Raw genomic sequence first — 16,388 nt, 5'->3', positions numbered from 1 at the left:
TTCTTGAGGGGAGTTGGGGAAGGGGAGCAGTGGGGAATGAGATCAGTGTACCACATTATATCGCACTTTGTGTCCCACTTTCAATTCTGTTTAATTTCTTATACTATATATTTTCTTCAATTTCAATTTTATATGCTTTAGTTTAATTTTGTAATTATTAACTAGGGTTTATTCCATCAATCTAGGGTATATAAATATTTTTTATCATTTAATTTCACTTTTATTAGCTAATAATAGGTTGATAAATTCAAAGTGATGGTATATACTTTTTAAAAAATTTAAATTTTTGAAATAAATATTAAATATAATTCATAATATTATAATAAATTTTATTTTTATAAAAAATATTTTTAAAATAATAGATATAAGCATGGGACATAGATATTAAAATATTTTTCTATTATTTTTAAAATAATAGAAAAATATTTTTTCTAATTTGTACAATATACATATCACAATATATTTAGTGACATAGTAAATTGTAATTAAATTTTACTATCTTCAAAAGTGTATGTACTAATATAACTAAATTTGTTTAAGTGAAATTGTAAAATATACCCCTTAAAAAAATGTAAAATATAAAATAATGTACAAAAACTCTTCTCTTTTTTTTTTTGTCAAAATTGTTGTACATGCATTACATTATTACATAAGTAAAAATTGGATGAGAATTGGTATTGTTTGTTTCTCTCTCTAGATAACCTATTGATTCCCGATCATTACTTCTTTCTCTCACTATATGTTTCTTGATTTCTGTTTGTGTTTTGTTTGGCAATTTTTTAATTAAATTATAAGTTTACAAAATATTTTTTTTAGAATATTCACAAAAATTAATTCATTTTTCATAATTTTCTATAATATGATCGATGAGCCCTTTTCTTCATTTACATATAATTATTTAGCATTATTAAAATTATTTTTTAAATGGATCCTTTCTTAATTCACAATATAATAATTATTTTTATTAAAATCTATATAGTGTTCTTTAAGGATTTTTTTTTTTTAGTGTGTATATATTGGCCAAGCGATAAAGCTTAATGCTTAAGGCCAAAAATCTTGGGTACGAGTATCATGTGACGCGATTTTTAAATTTTCTTATTTAATTGTGTTAATTTTTCAAGAAAGAAAAAAAATGAGTTTTCTTTTAGACTTTCAAAATTCGGCGCCGTGATTCAAAAATGAAGTTTTGAATGCGTAGCTTTGTTCGTCTCTCTCTACTTTCTTTTTCCAGATGAGTAGGTAAAACTTCTTCATTCGAGCTACCTTCTTATTTGAGTTCCTCCGCTGCACTAACCTAAGAAAAGCCCTAACTTGCTGCTGCACTGCACCACCGCCGCCGTATCCTCGCCTCCGTCGCAAGTTCTAGTTTTACATTTCAATTATTGCGTTATGAGGCAATATTAAAGGTAGATTATCAGTTAGTTTTGATTTTGTTTGTCAATAATTGAGATTTTCATTATTGAGGGAAAAATTATTGAGCTAAAGTTTAGGCGCAGATTGTCTTCTTTAAGATGATGCACTTCAATTTCACTGCACATGTTTTGTTAGTAATTTTTCATTGTTTGTAATTGTGATGATTTCGTTTCGTGTTTCTTCTTACCTTTCTAATATGTGAGAACAGGATATTAACTGATATTTTTCATGTTCACTCTTATTTGTAACAATTTATAGTATATTTTAACATCTTCCTGGTGCTCTATGAGTTGATCTTCTTTCAATTACTTTAGGATGGAGCACCATTAATGCGTTTCAAAGTCTTTTAACATCAGATGCTTATTGTTTTTGCTATTTTCCCAAATTTAGGACTATATTCTTTTCCTGCAATCCACTTGTTCACCACCTTCGAAATAGGTTCTTTGAAGAACTTTATTATACTTGCTCCCTACTTTTTTTTTACTCTAAAAAATTATCCCCTGTTGCTGACATTTGTACTCTGAATTTCATTCTAAAGCTTCTATTGTTACAGACTTACAGTCAGTCAATGATTCAATCTTTTGAGGTCACAGAACTACCAGTTGCACATTTTGAATTGATTGTGTTTTTCTATGTTTTTATTTTAGCATTTCCCTATATATATACTCCCTCCGTCCCTAAAATAACTTCCTCTTTTTCCATTTTGGGACGTCCCCCAAATAACTTCCTCTTTCTTTCTTTCCATTTTTGGAAACCTACCCCACCACTAACAATACTTTATTTATTCTTACTTTTCACTTTTCACCACTCCCAATACTAATTATAACACTTTTCACAACTTCCAATAATAATTATATCAATTTTTCTCCACTATCAATACACTTTACAACTTTTTATTAAAACCCGTGCCGTCCCCAAAGAGGAAGCCATTTCGGGGACGGAGGGAGTATATATATATGGTTGAGTTTAACAAAGAATGACCCTATGTATAGAGATTAAAGAATAAATCTCATCCAATTTTAATTACCAATTAAAATGAACGAAATTATAGTTTAATTAAGAAAAGAGCATAACAGTAACTACATTTGGGTTAAAAAACTACGCCAAAAAATGAGTTAATTACGCCAAAAATCATGAACTTTGGGCCAATTTCAAAAATTTGTCATGAACTTTTTTTTTTAAATAAAAAATTCCCTGAATTTAAGGGATTGAACAATTTTTCCATGCTTTTTTGCTCCGGTGAAGCACCGAGCTGACATGACACCGACATTGCGCCTACTTTGACTGAAAATTGACACATGGAAAAAAAGAACAAACCCCCCCCCCCCCATCGTCTCCCCCCTTTCCCCCACCCGCCAAACCCTAATTTCACCTCCTTCCACCGACCGCCGCACTAGATCCAGCGCCCCTGCCGACGCCGCACCAGATCCGCTGCCCAGTCTACCCACCAATCGTAGGAGTAAAGCCAGTTGCCTTCGCCCCCCACCCACCCCCGCAGATCCACCGCCTAAGGCGCCGAGGTGCTTGAAGAAGCTGTACCATAACAAAAATTCCGCCAGAGGCAGGAGGATCCGAGAACGGCGTTGGCTCTATCCTCGAATAGCCTGGTTCGATCCTCCGACGACGAAACCCTCTGCACATGTTTTTACGAGATGGAGCATTACCAGACCAGATCTGTCGCTCTCTCCGTTGCCTTTCCCCACCACCACACCAGATATGCCGCCCCCTACGCTGCCTTCCCTCACCACCACACAAGATTCGCCGCTTTCCTATTCCCCCAACCAACCCTGCAGATCCACCGCCTCCGCCACCAAACGTTTGCTGATTCCATCAAATTCCTATGTGGATGTCGTCGGTGGTGAGAGACGAGGGCGTGAAGGGGCCGACGAGAAGGAAAAAGGGTGCGAAGGGGCCGTTGGCTTTGGGCTCGGTGAACTACCGCCGCTGCCCCTAATTTTAGCAGACTTCTTAGTCGCGAAGAAGACAAAGGAAAACGAAGCAATTAAAAGGTGAACTCTGGCTCATCCCCTACTCCGATTCGCGGTAGGCAGCGGCAATAGTTGCGCCTCATCTTCACACAACAGCAACTCCTATTCGCGGCGACAGCGTCAATTCTAGGAGAGAGAAAGTGGAGAGAGAGAGACAACACACATGACAAAAATGACGTCGTTTTATCACACCTAAACGACGTCGTTTTATTAATCGTTCGACAATGCCACATCATTTTTTCAGTAACTTAAAATATGCCATGTCAGCTTTGAATTTGAGAATTTTTAGAAAGCATGGAAAAATTGTTCAAGTCCTTAAATTCAGAGAATTTTTTATAATAAAAAAAAAATTCATGGCAAGTTTGGAAATCAGCCCAAAGTTCATGGTTTTTGGCGTAATTAACCCATCTTCAATTAAAGATAAATGCAAGATCTTTAATTTGGTATAAAAATTATCAAATATGAATTTAAAACAAATAAATTATTATACTTTAAAATTTTAAGATGTTTATTTTTTCTCTCTCCTCTTTTTTTTAATCAATTTTTCATATTTTTTGTCTTTTCTTATTTATATGGTTGTTTTAAGGTTATCGTTATTATTAATATTTGGGAAAAGGTACAGATGCACCCTTGTAGTGGTAGCCCCTATAGCGTATAGCTCATCTTACTCACTGTGTGTGCAAATAGGCCCCCAAAGTCCAAAAAATCGGTCAATTAAACCCCTTTGACTAACAGTTGTTAGTGAATTTTTTTCAACCCCCATTTTCTTTCTTCTTTTAATTTCTACCCTCAATTTCTATCCCTAATTCCAATTAAGTCCTCGCCGATATCTTCATCGGCGCCGCAGGTAGCCTCTTCCTCAATCCGGCGCTGCCATCGCCGCCGCCACCACCACCGAGGTGCAAGAAGCACGCCGCCAACCTCATCGTCACCACCCCGAGGTTTTCCGCATTTCAATTACGATTCTCTGCAATCTCTCTTCCCCCAAAATAACGGTGATTAGATTTGTGTGAATTTTGATGCAATTGCTCGCAGCTGGTTGTTGGAAACCACCGCCATGCACGACGGCGACCCCCGCCACGGTGGCGATGGAACGCTTGTGCTCGACTTGAAGAATCTGAAGGTGATATCGTCGCTCGGTAGAGGAGCTAAAGGCGTCGTGTTCCTCATTCTGACGGAGAGTGGAGAATTGCTCGTGCTCAAAGCAATCCTACGTACGATCTTCCGTCGAGAAGAAGAAGATTTCGAGCGTCGGAGACGACGACGAGTACGAGAGAATCTTCTTCGAACGAGATGTGTTGGCGTCGTTTCACCATCCTCTGCTGCCGAGACTCCACAGAGTTTTGGTTACTGATAAGATCGTCGGATATGCGATCGATTACTGCTCCGGCCGCGATCTGCATTGCTTGAGGAAGAAACAGACTGAGAAAATGTTCTTCGATGCTCCAAGACAATCATCTCCTTGTGAATGCGAGATGCGACGAAGCGTCTACCCACCTCGGTGGTGGCGGCGGCGATGGTGACGGCGAATTGAGGAAGAGGCTACAGGCGGTGCCGATGGAGATGTCGGCGAGGGCTTAATTGGAATCGGGGATAGAAATTGGGCGTAGAAATTGAAAGAAGAAATGAATTGGGGGTTAAAAAAAATGACTAACGTTTGACTAACAGCTGTTAGTCCAAGAGGTTTAATTGATCGATTTTTCGGACTTTAGAGGCCTATTTGCACACACAGTGAGTAAGGGGAGCTATACGCTATAGGGGCTACCACTACTAGGGGTGGGAAGATAGGGTTCGGGTATAGGGTACCCGAATACCCGACCCGAAAAAATCGGGTATCGGGTACCCTATACCCGAAAAATTAGGGACCGGGTTCGGGATCGGGTATTTAGGGTGGGGAAAAATCAGGTATCGGGTATACCCGAAATACCCGGTTTTTATTAAATATTATTAAATTATTTAATTAAATTTTAATTCCTTAATTTCAATTTTCAAATCAAAGGAGTGAACTACTGAACTGTAACCCTACCTACAAAATTTTCAATTTTGATTTGATGTTATATATTATTTATTAATACAGATTTTCGATTTTTTTTTTAAAAAAAATCGGGTATTTTCGAGTATTAGGGTACCCTAATACCCGATTAAGGAAAACCAGGTACCCTAATACCCGAAATACCCGATTTTACACAGTTTGACCTGAAACATGTAATTTTGACCGGGTAATTAGGGTACCCGAATACCCGACTCGGGTATTAGGGTACCCGATTTTTTTTCGGGTTCGGGATCGGGTATCGATTTCCCATCTTAATCGGGACCGGGTACCCGATTTTTTCGGGTAGGGTACCCGATCCCGACCCGATTCCCAGCCCTAACCACTACAAGGGTGCATCTGCACATTTTTTCTTAATATTTTTTCTCTCTCATTCTCTACTACAAAATTTTGTTTCTACTCTCTTCTCTTTTGATAAAAATAAATAAATATCATTGAAACATTATATTTATATGTTGGATTATTTTATTAAGCATAACATAAAGATACTTTAAATTCTTTTGTGGAAATATCACATCTCCTTAATACTAAACAAACGTTTACTTTTCTCTTTGGTTTTACTGTATATAAATTTAGTGGCCTTTGCACATCAATTTTGAAATATATATTAAAATTATCCAATTATTATATATTTTTTATTTTGCATACTCGCTTATTTTTTAGTCAAATTTTGTGTTGAAATACTATATGAAATTCTACGTACCATATTTGTCGATTACTAATACAATGTTAATTTGGGCATATTAAAACAACGTCATTTACGTTTAAAATTAGCATCTAACTAAATAAATTAACAATTGAAGTATTAAATTGAGAGAAAGTGAGATGAATGAAGCTGATGAGAGAAAATGACAAAAAGTAATCCAAGAAATCAAAGTAATAGATAGAAACTCTTTTTGCTGCAACAAATTAATTTGATTAGATATAAGGATTAGGAGAAAACGAAAATAGGAATGAAAATAATTTTAGGTTTTTTAATTGTCTAACAACCTGAAACGACGTTGTTTCCATCCAACTGACGTTATATCTATTTTACCACACAATTATATTTATGTCAAGCTGAGATTATATGAAAAATAGAATTTCAAAAATATTTTTTTTATGATTGTGAATGAGGGTACTTAATTACTATATAATAATAATAATAATAATGTGTGATGTCAATTTCCATTATAAGTAATTTAAATAGTTTACAAATAATTATAAATATACGTTTATATACCATGTTCAAAATTATAATCAATAAAATTTTATAAACTTTGAAATTATACCTTTTCGGCAAAAAATTGATTTTAGAAATGTATTTAAGTATGTTTAAAAGAGAAAGCTAAAGCAAAATGATATATTTCATTTTTATTGGGATTTGTTTTTGGCATCAAATAATTATTCAATTCTTTTATCGGTATTCTAAAAAATTCTAATAATAGAATTTATTTTCCCACTGATCAATTGAAACTTTTCTAATAATTAAGATGACATAGGTAATGAGCAAACTTAGAAAAATAATTTTATGCACGATTAGCTCATGTTTTAAAAATATATATTGTGATGTGAATACTTTTTTTTAATTATTATTTCTTAGTTTCTTTTAATTTGATTGATGTGTTTATTCTATAATTTTAGGGAAGAAAACAAAGTTTTCCATCAAATAGGTGAAAAATTAAAAATGATACTTTTGAAAATTATAAAATAAAATTAAGGATCTTTACTGAGTAATTGATGAAGATTATTTTATTTTTTAAGAAAAAATAATTTACATTTACTTATATTCTAACTATATTTAATATTTACTTTTTTATTTATTTGATACATCATTTAATTATTATTTTTTTGATAAATTAATACGATTAAATAAAGAAATTTAAAGGCCGCGCCACAGGGGGCTCGATCCCAAGACCTTTGGTTTTAGACATTAACCCCTAATCGCTTAGCCGATACACACACTACATCATTTAATTTTGATGCAAAGCTATGTTCCCCGTGCATTGCACGGGCGAGTGTACTAGTATAAATTAATCAATAGTTTAACAAGTAATATTAAAAAGGAAAATGTTTGGCAAAAAAATATTAAAAAGGTAATGAAAAAAAAAGACTTGCCTAAAAGTAACACTCGTTTAAGAGCAATATGGTGGTATACACTAAATTATGGGACATAAAATCCCATCAGTTATCTAAAAGCGAAAGAGTGAATAAAAACAAAAGAGAGAAGAAACTTATTTACCACGTAAGCCGGCTTTTTTCTTTCTTCTCCGACAAGTCAAACAAAAAATTACTTAAAACCCTAAATCTCCAATTCCCGTCACTCAAGAATATCAACAAAGATGCTTCGCGTAGCTGCTTCCTTTTCCTCTACAGTACTTCCTCGTGCAGTGGTCGGTGCAATTACCGATTTGGAATTCTCTCCCAACCCATCCCAAATCCATTGCCCCGTTCAGAAAATCACCTCGTTAAGAGAAATTTCCCAAACCAAATCCTGTGCAGAAATTTCTCTACAGTTTCACCAGACGCGTTGAAAAAAGTCGATCAGAAACTCAGCAAAGCGCTCAAACATGAAATCAGATCTCTTGATCCTTCCACCATACAAGTAGGGCATCATCGTTCCCTTTCTATTTCCCCCTTTTTGTCTCTTCAGTAATTCCAAATTTCCGTAATTATTTGCAAGTCCCCGAAGCTCCAACCGGTTTCCCCTTCGAAATCGAAGATATTCCCGGGAAAATCCTGATCAAATTGAAAAGAGAATTTGAGGGGGAGAAAGTGGAGGTGGAAGTATTCGACCCTATTTACCCAGACGAAGACGACGGCAGCGACGGAGAAAAGAAGCAGCCGGAAAATAAATGCTGCTGGTACCCCGATGAAGCGCGCATCCAATTAAATATAAACATCACTAATACGAGTTGTATTAATAATCACGTTAAAGAGAACATGAAACTCCTTCTACCCTTGCGATCACGCAAGAACAGCCGACTCAAGTCTAATTTTCTGCATAACCTAGCCAAAATGAATCCTTAGCCTTTTATATAGGAAGGCTTAGGGAACAAGAAACATAAGCTATTGTAATGGGCCTTAACAATTAAGCTAATGTAATGGGCCTTAACAGATTGGGCCTATTAAGTAAATAAGGATAGCTATTCATTGTAACGAGTGGGCTTGCGAATATCTCGACGCGGGCGTCGCACAGCAAGGCTCGGCTCCAGATCGACTTGTACCTCAGCTTCCTCTTCGCCAACCTCAATATCTTCGGTGTGGACATGGTCAGCAATGTCGATGGTCGTATCAACTCTCCCCTCGTCAAAACCACCTTGTCCTCAAGGTGAAAATCCGGAAAAGAAGCCCGAAAAGAATCTAGCGGCTCCCAAGTAGCAGCATCAGGAGGAAGGCCCTGAAACCGTTGCTTGTGGAATGTGCCCCATAAGCGGAGGGAGCGTGGTTGAGTGGAGCCGGATAGAGAATGGAGGCTAGAGACGTCGGCTAGAATGACACCATCGTCGGGAGGATGTTCTCCAAATTCAGGCAATTCTGGCTCTTCCGAAGAAGGATCAACATCATCGCTTGCAAGGAGCATAACAGTGTGGGAAGTCTTGCAGCGGTGGGATGGGTTCCATTTCTGGTCGCAGTGGAAACACAACCCGCGCTCACGTTACTCACGCGTCTCTGCTGGGGTGAGGCGTCAAATCGGAATGGTAGGTGAGTCGCGTCGAGCTGTAGAGATAGGTGAGGTGGTGAGAGGCGGTCGAGGCGAGGCGGGAGGAGCAGTATGAGTGGTGGTTGGGGAGGATACCACTGTTGTGGCAGGAGGCCGAGAGAACGAGTGGGCAAAAGTTCGAGTCTCGGATTGGGTGTCCAGATATTTGCTCTCGAATACATGAGATAAGGCAAATGTCTCATCCAAGGTTGCTGGCCGATTCAGTTGGAGAGCCCGGCGAAGCGAAGGCTTGAGGCCTGAAATATAGAAAGAAATAAGCAAGGGTTTAGAGATGCCCTTAGTGCGACCCATCAACGATTCAAAAGTCGACTGATAATCGGCAACACACCCTTGCTGTGTGAGTTTGGCCAGAGTGCCCTCCGGATCATCAAATTGATAATTACCAAAGCGAGATTTAACACGACCCAAGAAATCCGACCAAGAAGAGAGCAAGTTCTGTGACTTCAGCCATTGAAACCACGTGGAGGCTTTGCCATCAAGATGGAAAGCAACTATTTGGAGGCGTTGAGCATCAGGGGTGTTGTGATATTGGAAATACTCTTCAATCTTGAAAATCCAAGTATGAGGGTTGTCGCCGTCAAAACGAGGAACATCGAGACGGACTGTCGGGCCACGTGGCATCGAGTTGTCGACGATGGCAGAGGACGAAGTGGTATGAAAGGATTTGAACAGAGAAACAAGTTCATCGATCTGTTTTTGGATGATGGCGTTGTGGGCGTCAAGGTTTTTCTTCCATTCGGGTACATTGGAAGCCATGGGAAGAGCAATGAAAGCACCAATTAATACGAGTTGTATTAATAATCACGTTAAAGAGAACCTGAAACTCCTTCTACCCTTGCGATCACGCAAGAACAGCCGACTCAAGTCTAATTTTCTGCATAACCTAGCCAAAAGGAATCCTTAGCCTTTTATATATGAAGGCTTAGGGAACAAGAAACATAAGCTACTGTAATGGGCCTTAACAATTAAGCTAATGTAATGGGCCTTAACAGATTGGGCCTATTAAGTAAATAAGGATAGCTATTCATTGTAACGAGTGGGCTTGCGAATATCTCGACGCGGGCGTCGCACAGCAAGGCTCGGCTCCGGATCGACTTGTACCTCATCTTCCTCTTCGCCAACCTCAATATCTTCGGTGTGGGCATGGTCAGCAGCATCGATGGTCGTATCAATCACCAAGGAAGATACATGGAGAGAAATTGATGATCATGCTGTGGGGAGTTGTCGGCTACGTTGGCTACCCGACTATGTTTTATGTCAACGGGGTTCATCTTAAGCGCGAGTACGGCGTCGTTTTGCAGCTTCTTATATTGATTAATTAGTCTCTAATCAAATCGCATGCGGTTGTGTTTATTGATCGTTAATCATAGTGCTAAATTAATTTTGATTTTTGCAGAATGGTCGATTTTGATTGGCTAAAGATCATTCGAGCAAGAGGGATCGATGATTCCATGGCGGAATTCTTGATGGAGTACATGAACAGGAGACCGGATCGTGACCTGTTGGCTTACTTTGAAGAAATTTAGGGAGTTTGTCAAGGCGTGATGATTCTTGAGGATGAAATGTTACTGTTGAGAATGCATTATATATCTACTTTTCATCCCTCTTTTCTTTGGTGAAGAACTCGAGCTCATGATTGGTGATGCATTATAGATTGCACAATTTTATTTTCTTTTTTTTTCTTTTTTTTTGTTGCACAAAAATATTACTATTGTAGTTATTATAGAGAGTGTGCATGGTTTCCAATACTTACGTCGTTTATGGAATGCTTTTTTATTGAGTTGGAATCCCTTCTATGGGAATAAATTTGAATGAAGGGACAACACATAGGAGAAAATATATGGGGAATCTAACTACATAGTAAAGTAATGTGTGAAAAACCGGTAAAGGATTAGTGCATGATCGATAATCTCATTCATGCATACCCTTAAATTATGTTACATGCGCAGTCTGTTGGTAAGACGCTTCCCCTCCAACCAATAGGTCGGGGGTTCGAGTCACCTTAGGAGCTAGAGTGTGAGTGGGTTTTTTCCTTTCTTTGGTTGTAACAAATTTAAAAAAAAAATGTTACATGCGAATAAGCATTTTATGCGTACCTTGAAAGATGCAGACGCTCTCTCTTGATAACCTTGTTTTCTTGCCCTAGCCGCCTCTCTTCCGGCGGATGTCATGACAGGTCGGCTCTTAATCTTCCTCTTATTTCAAGCAACTTCTCTCCGGTTCATCTGCAAAAGATTGCGAATGGAAATACCACTTCCTTGCGTGGGGGTTCCGCTGATAGAATTCTTGCTAGGGCTTCGTCCATGAACTCTATACCGTTGATGGACAACATGGTTCAACAGTACTAGGCGTCTGAGGTATCTTCTTTCAGTGGGGGTCATGCGACGCATCATGGCAACTCTTCTAGGGTTTTGCCCACCAAAGCTCTCTCGCTGGGTACTGGTTCTCCCAATCTTGAATCTCAGACTGCAGCTATACCTACGGAGGTCGCTTCCAGTACCCTTAAACCCTCGGCCCGTGTTGACAATTCTGTCCAACGTCGGTTCTTACACCACATCGTTTTGCCCAATTATGTTGACAATTCTGCCCAGATCTTCTTAACGCACAAGTTCACGACTCTTTCTATGTTGAGTTCGATTTTGAAACGTTACCTTTGTTTTGATCGAAATGTAAAATCACGGGTCATAATATTGATACGTGCCGCAAGATTTTATCTGCGACTTTAAAGCTTTCTCCGACTCACATTGGAGAGCAAGCTGCTAATCTGTCTCAAGATCAGCGACATCCTGAGGGGGTTAAGAAGTCCACGACAAACTGGCATTCTAAAGGCTACGATAATAAATTCGCGGCGCGGAACAAGGCTGCGACTCATTTGGAAGAGGGAGCCGGGCAACACAATGCTGGTTGCAGCAGCTCAGCGGCCATTGATAGGGCTGTTCCGACAGCGATGTCTGGGCCAGATTTGCTCAAGGAAATTTCAAAGCCGGTTGCTGATCCTGGGGTTTCAGCTATGATGAGGAATGATGATCAGGCTTCAGACGACATGCCAACTCTTGAGGATATTATCGAGCAGGAGGAGTTCAACGACCATGAAGCGGTTCAACAGGAGGTTTCGGGAAACAAGAGGTACGTGGTTGTTCTGGTGAGATGCAAGAGCCCATCAAAATTTTAGAGGTGGAGACAATTCCACAAAATGTAGAGCGTGGCGGGGGTGTTTCGCATAAAGGTAGATAGGTTCGTCCACTCCAGAGGACATTGCTACTCGCATTAGTAGACTAGAAGAACAGGTTAGCCAGGGGATGCAAATGCTTTCGGAAGCCCCGACCAAGCGAGGACGAAAGGGCATGGGAAGTGAGTCTGTGCTTGCAATTCCAGAGGGTAGCATAAAAGGTCGCCTAAGGAATGCGGAAGAAATGGGCTACAAGCCGAGGGAATTTGTGATTGACCTTAGTAATAGTCCTAGTATGCGTGCAATGAATAATATCGTCCACGGACGTTGGTTGGCTGAAATGGACGACTATCCTGAGTTTCGTTATTGATTTGATGTTTTTGTTTTGTTTTACGATTCTCTTTCGAGTTACGTGCCCTAAGTCTGCGTCTTTGTGCTTTCAAGGATTGTTTTCTTTTTTCTTTTTCTTTTATAATAAACCTCAATTTCATGTTACATGGATATCTAAAACTTGTCGTGCCGACGGAATAGTGATGACAAAATAATGATCGATTTTAAAATAAAATAAAAATTCAAACAAATAAATATCATTGTTATTTTAAAAGAAATAATATTATAATTACAAAAAGTTTATGAAATTACCATCAATTTTAAAATAAGAAAAAAATATAAAAATAAAATCAATTTTAAATTAAATTAATAATTATCGACGGATTAATGAAGATAATAATAATAATAATAATAATAATAATAATAATAATAATAATAATAATAATAATCATCATAATAATAATAATTTAAACAAATAATGTTATTTAATTTAATGTCTCGCTATGTGTCTCCTTATCATTTTTTTCTTCAAATTTAGTTTATTTGAAAAGTGTCATTATAAGTAGAAAAAACTAAAAAGGTAAGTGTGCCAAGATAATGGAATGGAGTGAGTATTAATTAATCCATATATACTATAATTTTTTCAAGTTTCAATTCTTTATACAGATTAACCAACTTCTCGGTACAAAGCACACCATATATATTCTTCAAAAAGTATACATATTGAAACTATAACAATAACAAAACAAAATAAAAAGACCTTAGAAAACTAATTAATCAAATTAAACCATACACCTCCAAGCATCGTTCATCATCCAAATTAATCTCCATGGTCACACCATCACACTCGGGAACTTGCACGACCCATGACCTGCAAAAACAACCCCCCAATTTCAAGCAAAATTAATATCCTTCAAAAATATTTGAACATATTATATCAACAATAAAAAAGTGCTTACTGGGATCGACAGTGGTCTGAACTGCAAGGCCATTGAAGTAACAAGAGGCACCATCACCTCTGAGCTTAGCCCAATAAGAGCTGAACGCATAGCTCGCATGAGATACGATCGACACCGGCTCGTAGCATGCACCCCCCGGAGCCAGTTCTTTGCAGGTGCCGTTGCCTTGCAGGCAGGCGAACTCCACGGCTGACGCCAACTCCATTTCCCTCGCCGTCGTCTTCGCCAAAACGCACCATATCTTCCCTTTGTAAGGCCGGTTGTTCACCGGCTTCGCCAAATGTCGTGCTCCGCCTTTATCTCCGGCGGGGCATGCCCCGGACAAATCCATCTGCAACACATTAGTTTTCTGCTTTATTTGTGTGTAAATATACGAACATTGAACATTTTCATTTTTACCAACTTTAACTTTTGAATATAAATACAAGAACTTAATTTGTGCTCGTCTGATTTTTCCCAAAATTAATGCTGACGTGTCTGTGGAAATAGCCACCGTAGAATGACCGGCCGATGATCTTATTTTTTTGAGTCATTTGCGTGTAAATACACGAACTTTCGGCATTTTCTCCCACGAACTTTATATTTTTTCTGTTTTTTCCCACAAAATTCATTTTCCTTATATTTGTCACTCAATGATGGAAATTTTGAATACAAAGTAACATACTCCCCCCGTTCCCCTATAAATATGCATAGTTGACCTTGATACGAATTTTAATAAAAAGTTGGTTGAAGATAGTGGAAAAAAGGTCCCACATTGAGGGAATGGTCAAGTAGATTATGGGTAAATAATGTAAGTTAGAAGGATAAAATTGTAAAAATTATGTGCAGAGTAGTGTTCAAAAATAGAGTATGCATAAATTTTGAGTACATACCAAAAAGGAAAGTTATGCATAAATATTTAAGTTTTCCAATTTCTCACAACAGAAAATTTAAAATTAATATTTTAACGATAAATAATTAGTTAAATACAAACTTGAGAAATATGCTATGGTATAATTTTTTGATCTAAATATTATTTTCAAGCTTTTCAATTTCTCGACAAAAAAAAAAACAACTATACTCACATTTTAACCGTACCATAATCAATATTGCAACACAAACTAATTGAGAAATACGAGGAAAATGAATTTTGTGGGAAAAAATGAATTTCGTGAGAAAAACAAAAGACTAAAGAGTATTAAGTTCTTAAGAAAAACTAAAAAATACTGAAAGTACTGGTATTTACACGCAAATTTATAAGCCTAGTTTTATTTTATGAGTAGCTAGGGTTTGTAAAACACGATACCTGGTGGATCGATCGCCCCCTGCTGTTTAGAAGACCCCAGTGCCTCTCGGTGCCGCGCCCGGGCTTCTGATTCTCGTCGTAGAGAGAGAAAATGAAGGTCGGAATCTCAACTCCTGGCCTAGCCGGCGTCCCAAGCGGCGGCTCGTACGACATCTTGGCTGCGAGGTTGCAGAGGTAGGTATCTGAATTGTGTTCGTTGGCGCCGGGTTGATCGATGTCGCCTTCATGAGGCCACCCGGTCTCGGCGATCACGATCCTAACGTCGTGGAAACCGATCTTCTCCATGGCGAAGTTGACGGAATCAAGCATTTGATCGAGAAGATTTGTGTAGATCAATCCAGTGTTTGGGTCGATGTAAGTCCCATTCCCTTCCTTGAGCAACGCAAAGTCGAGGCTCATGTTCGTTGGGTTTTCCGACCACGGGAAGAAGGGGTACACGTCGAGGAAGAAGAAGGATCTCGTTCCGTTCAAGAACTTCACCACCGACGTCATCACCTCAGCCACGTCAGGCCGGAATTTCCCGGCTGAGGGCGGGAAACTCGACTCGAGCACGTCCATGGCCACGGGGGTCCCCACTTTGATGTTGTGGATGTCGTGCTCGCTTAGGGATTTCCTAATGTATCGCATCGCGGGCGCGAGGTCCAGCCACATGACCCGTTGGTCGTTGTGGCTGAACACCTCGTTCCCCACGAGCACGAACCTGATCTTCGTGCTCGGGTAGTAGGCCAGGACGTTTTTGTTGACCCACTCGTCCGCCTCGGACCGATTCGAGGCGATGCGCGAGATCTGGTCGTTGGGGACCATGACCGTGACGTGGATGTTGATGCCCGAGAGAAGCTTTAGGACTTCGGGGTCGGAGTCGTAAAGCTTCACGTGTCGGATGTTCATCGATTGGAGAAGCTCGATGGAGCGGTAGGGCGACGGCAGGTTGTTTCCGATCCGGCCGTAGTTTATGCCGATCTTGTCCGAGCCTAGTAATGCAGCTGAGGAAAAACATATAAGTGTTCAAAATGGTAAGTATTATGATCGAATGAAATTAATTACCATATATGATTGAGAGAAGAACAAGGTATTTACATGAGAGAGAAACTATATAACATAGTGAGAGAGCGAAAATAGTCTTCTTCATTGTTGCTTTTCCTCCTGTTTGTGTGTGTCAAAATGTGATGTGAGTAATCCTACATATATAGTGGGAAACTATGCAGAAAGTCTTCAACTTCCGAATTCAAGAGGATGCTGCCCAATGGTCTTTGTGTCATGTAGGATAAAAGAAAGATGAATACTTTTTGGTTGGAGAATAAGGCAATAACAATCTATGATAGGAGATGAAGATTGTGACTAGTAAATAATTGGAACATTCGGACCGGTTGATTTAGGTTAGGTTGTCATGTTTTAGGGGTTAATTGTTAGGAAAATAAAAAAGAAAACTAGACACCAAAAGTGTGCTACATAATATTAGATGAAATTTAATGTCCCACAATTTTACGTGTG

General features: G+C 38.6%; 1 protein-coding gene across 1 annotated transcript; it reads right to left on the bottom strand.

Moving 5' to 3' along the window:
- Nucleotides 1–13,329: 13,329 nt before the first annotated feature.
- On the bottom strand, nucleotides 13,330–16,200 carry LOC131022531 (probable glucan endo-1,3-beta-glucosidase A6). The gene is made up of 4 exons (XM_057952044.1): nucleotides 15,975–16,200; nucleotides 14,898–15,880; nucleotides 13,613–13,943; nucleotides 13,330–13,524 (listed from the first exon to the last, which is right to left on the bottom strand). The coding sequence occupies exons 1-4, from the start codon at nucleotides 16,024–16,026 to the stop codon at nucleotides 13,487–13,489; spliced, it is 1,404 nt and encodes a 467-aa protein (XP_057808027.1). The 5' UTR covers nucleotides 16,027–16,200; the 3' UTR covers nucleotides 13,330–13,486.
- Nucleotides 16,201–16,388: the final 188 nt, after the last annotated feature.

This window comes from Salvia miltiorrhiza, chromosome 4, assembly GCF_028751815.1.
Source record: "Salvia miltiorrhiza cultivar Shanhuang (shh) chromosome 4, IMPLAD_Smil_shh, whole genome shotgun sequence".
NCBI lineage: Eukaryota > Viridiplantae > Streptophyta > Magnoliopsida > Lamiales > Lamiaceae > Salvia > Salvia miltiorrhiza.
Note: the sequence above shows the minus strand (reverse complement) of the source record. Positions and strands in the feature narration are given on the sequence as shown.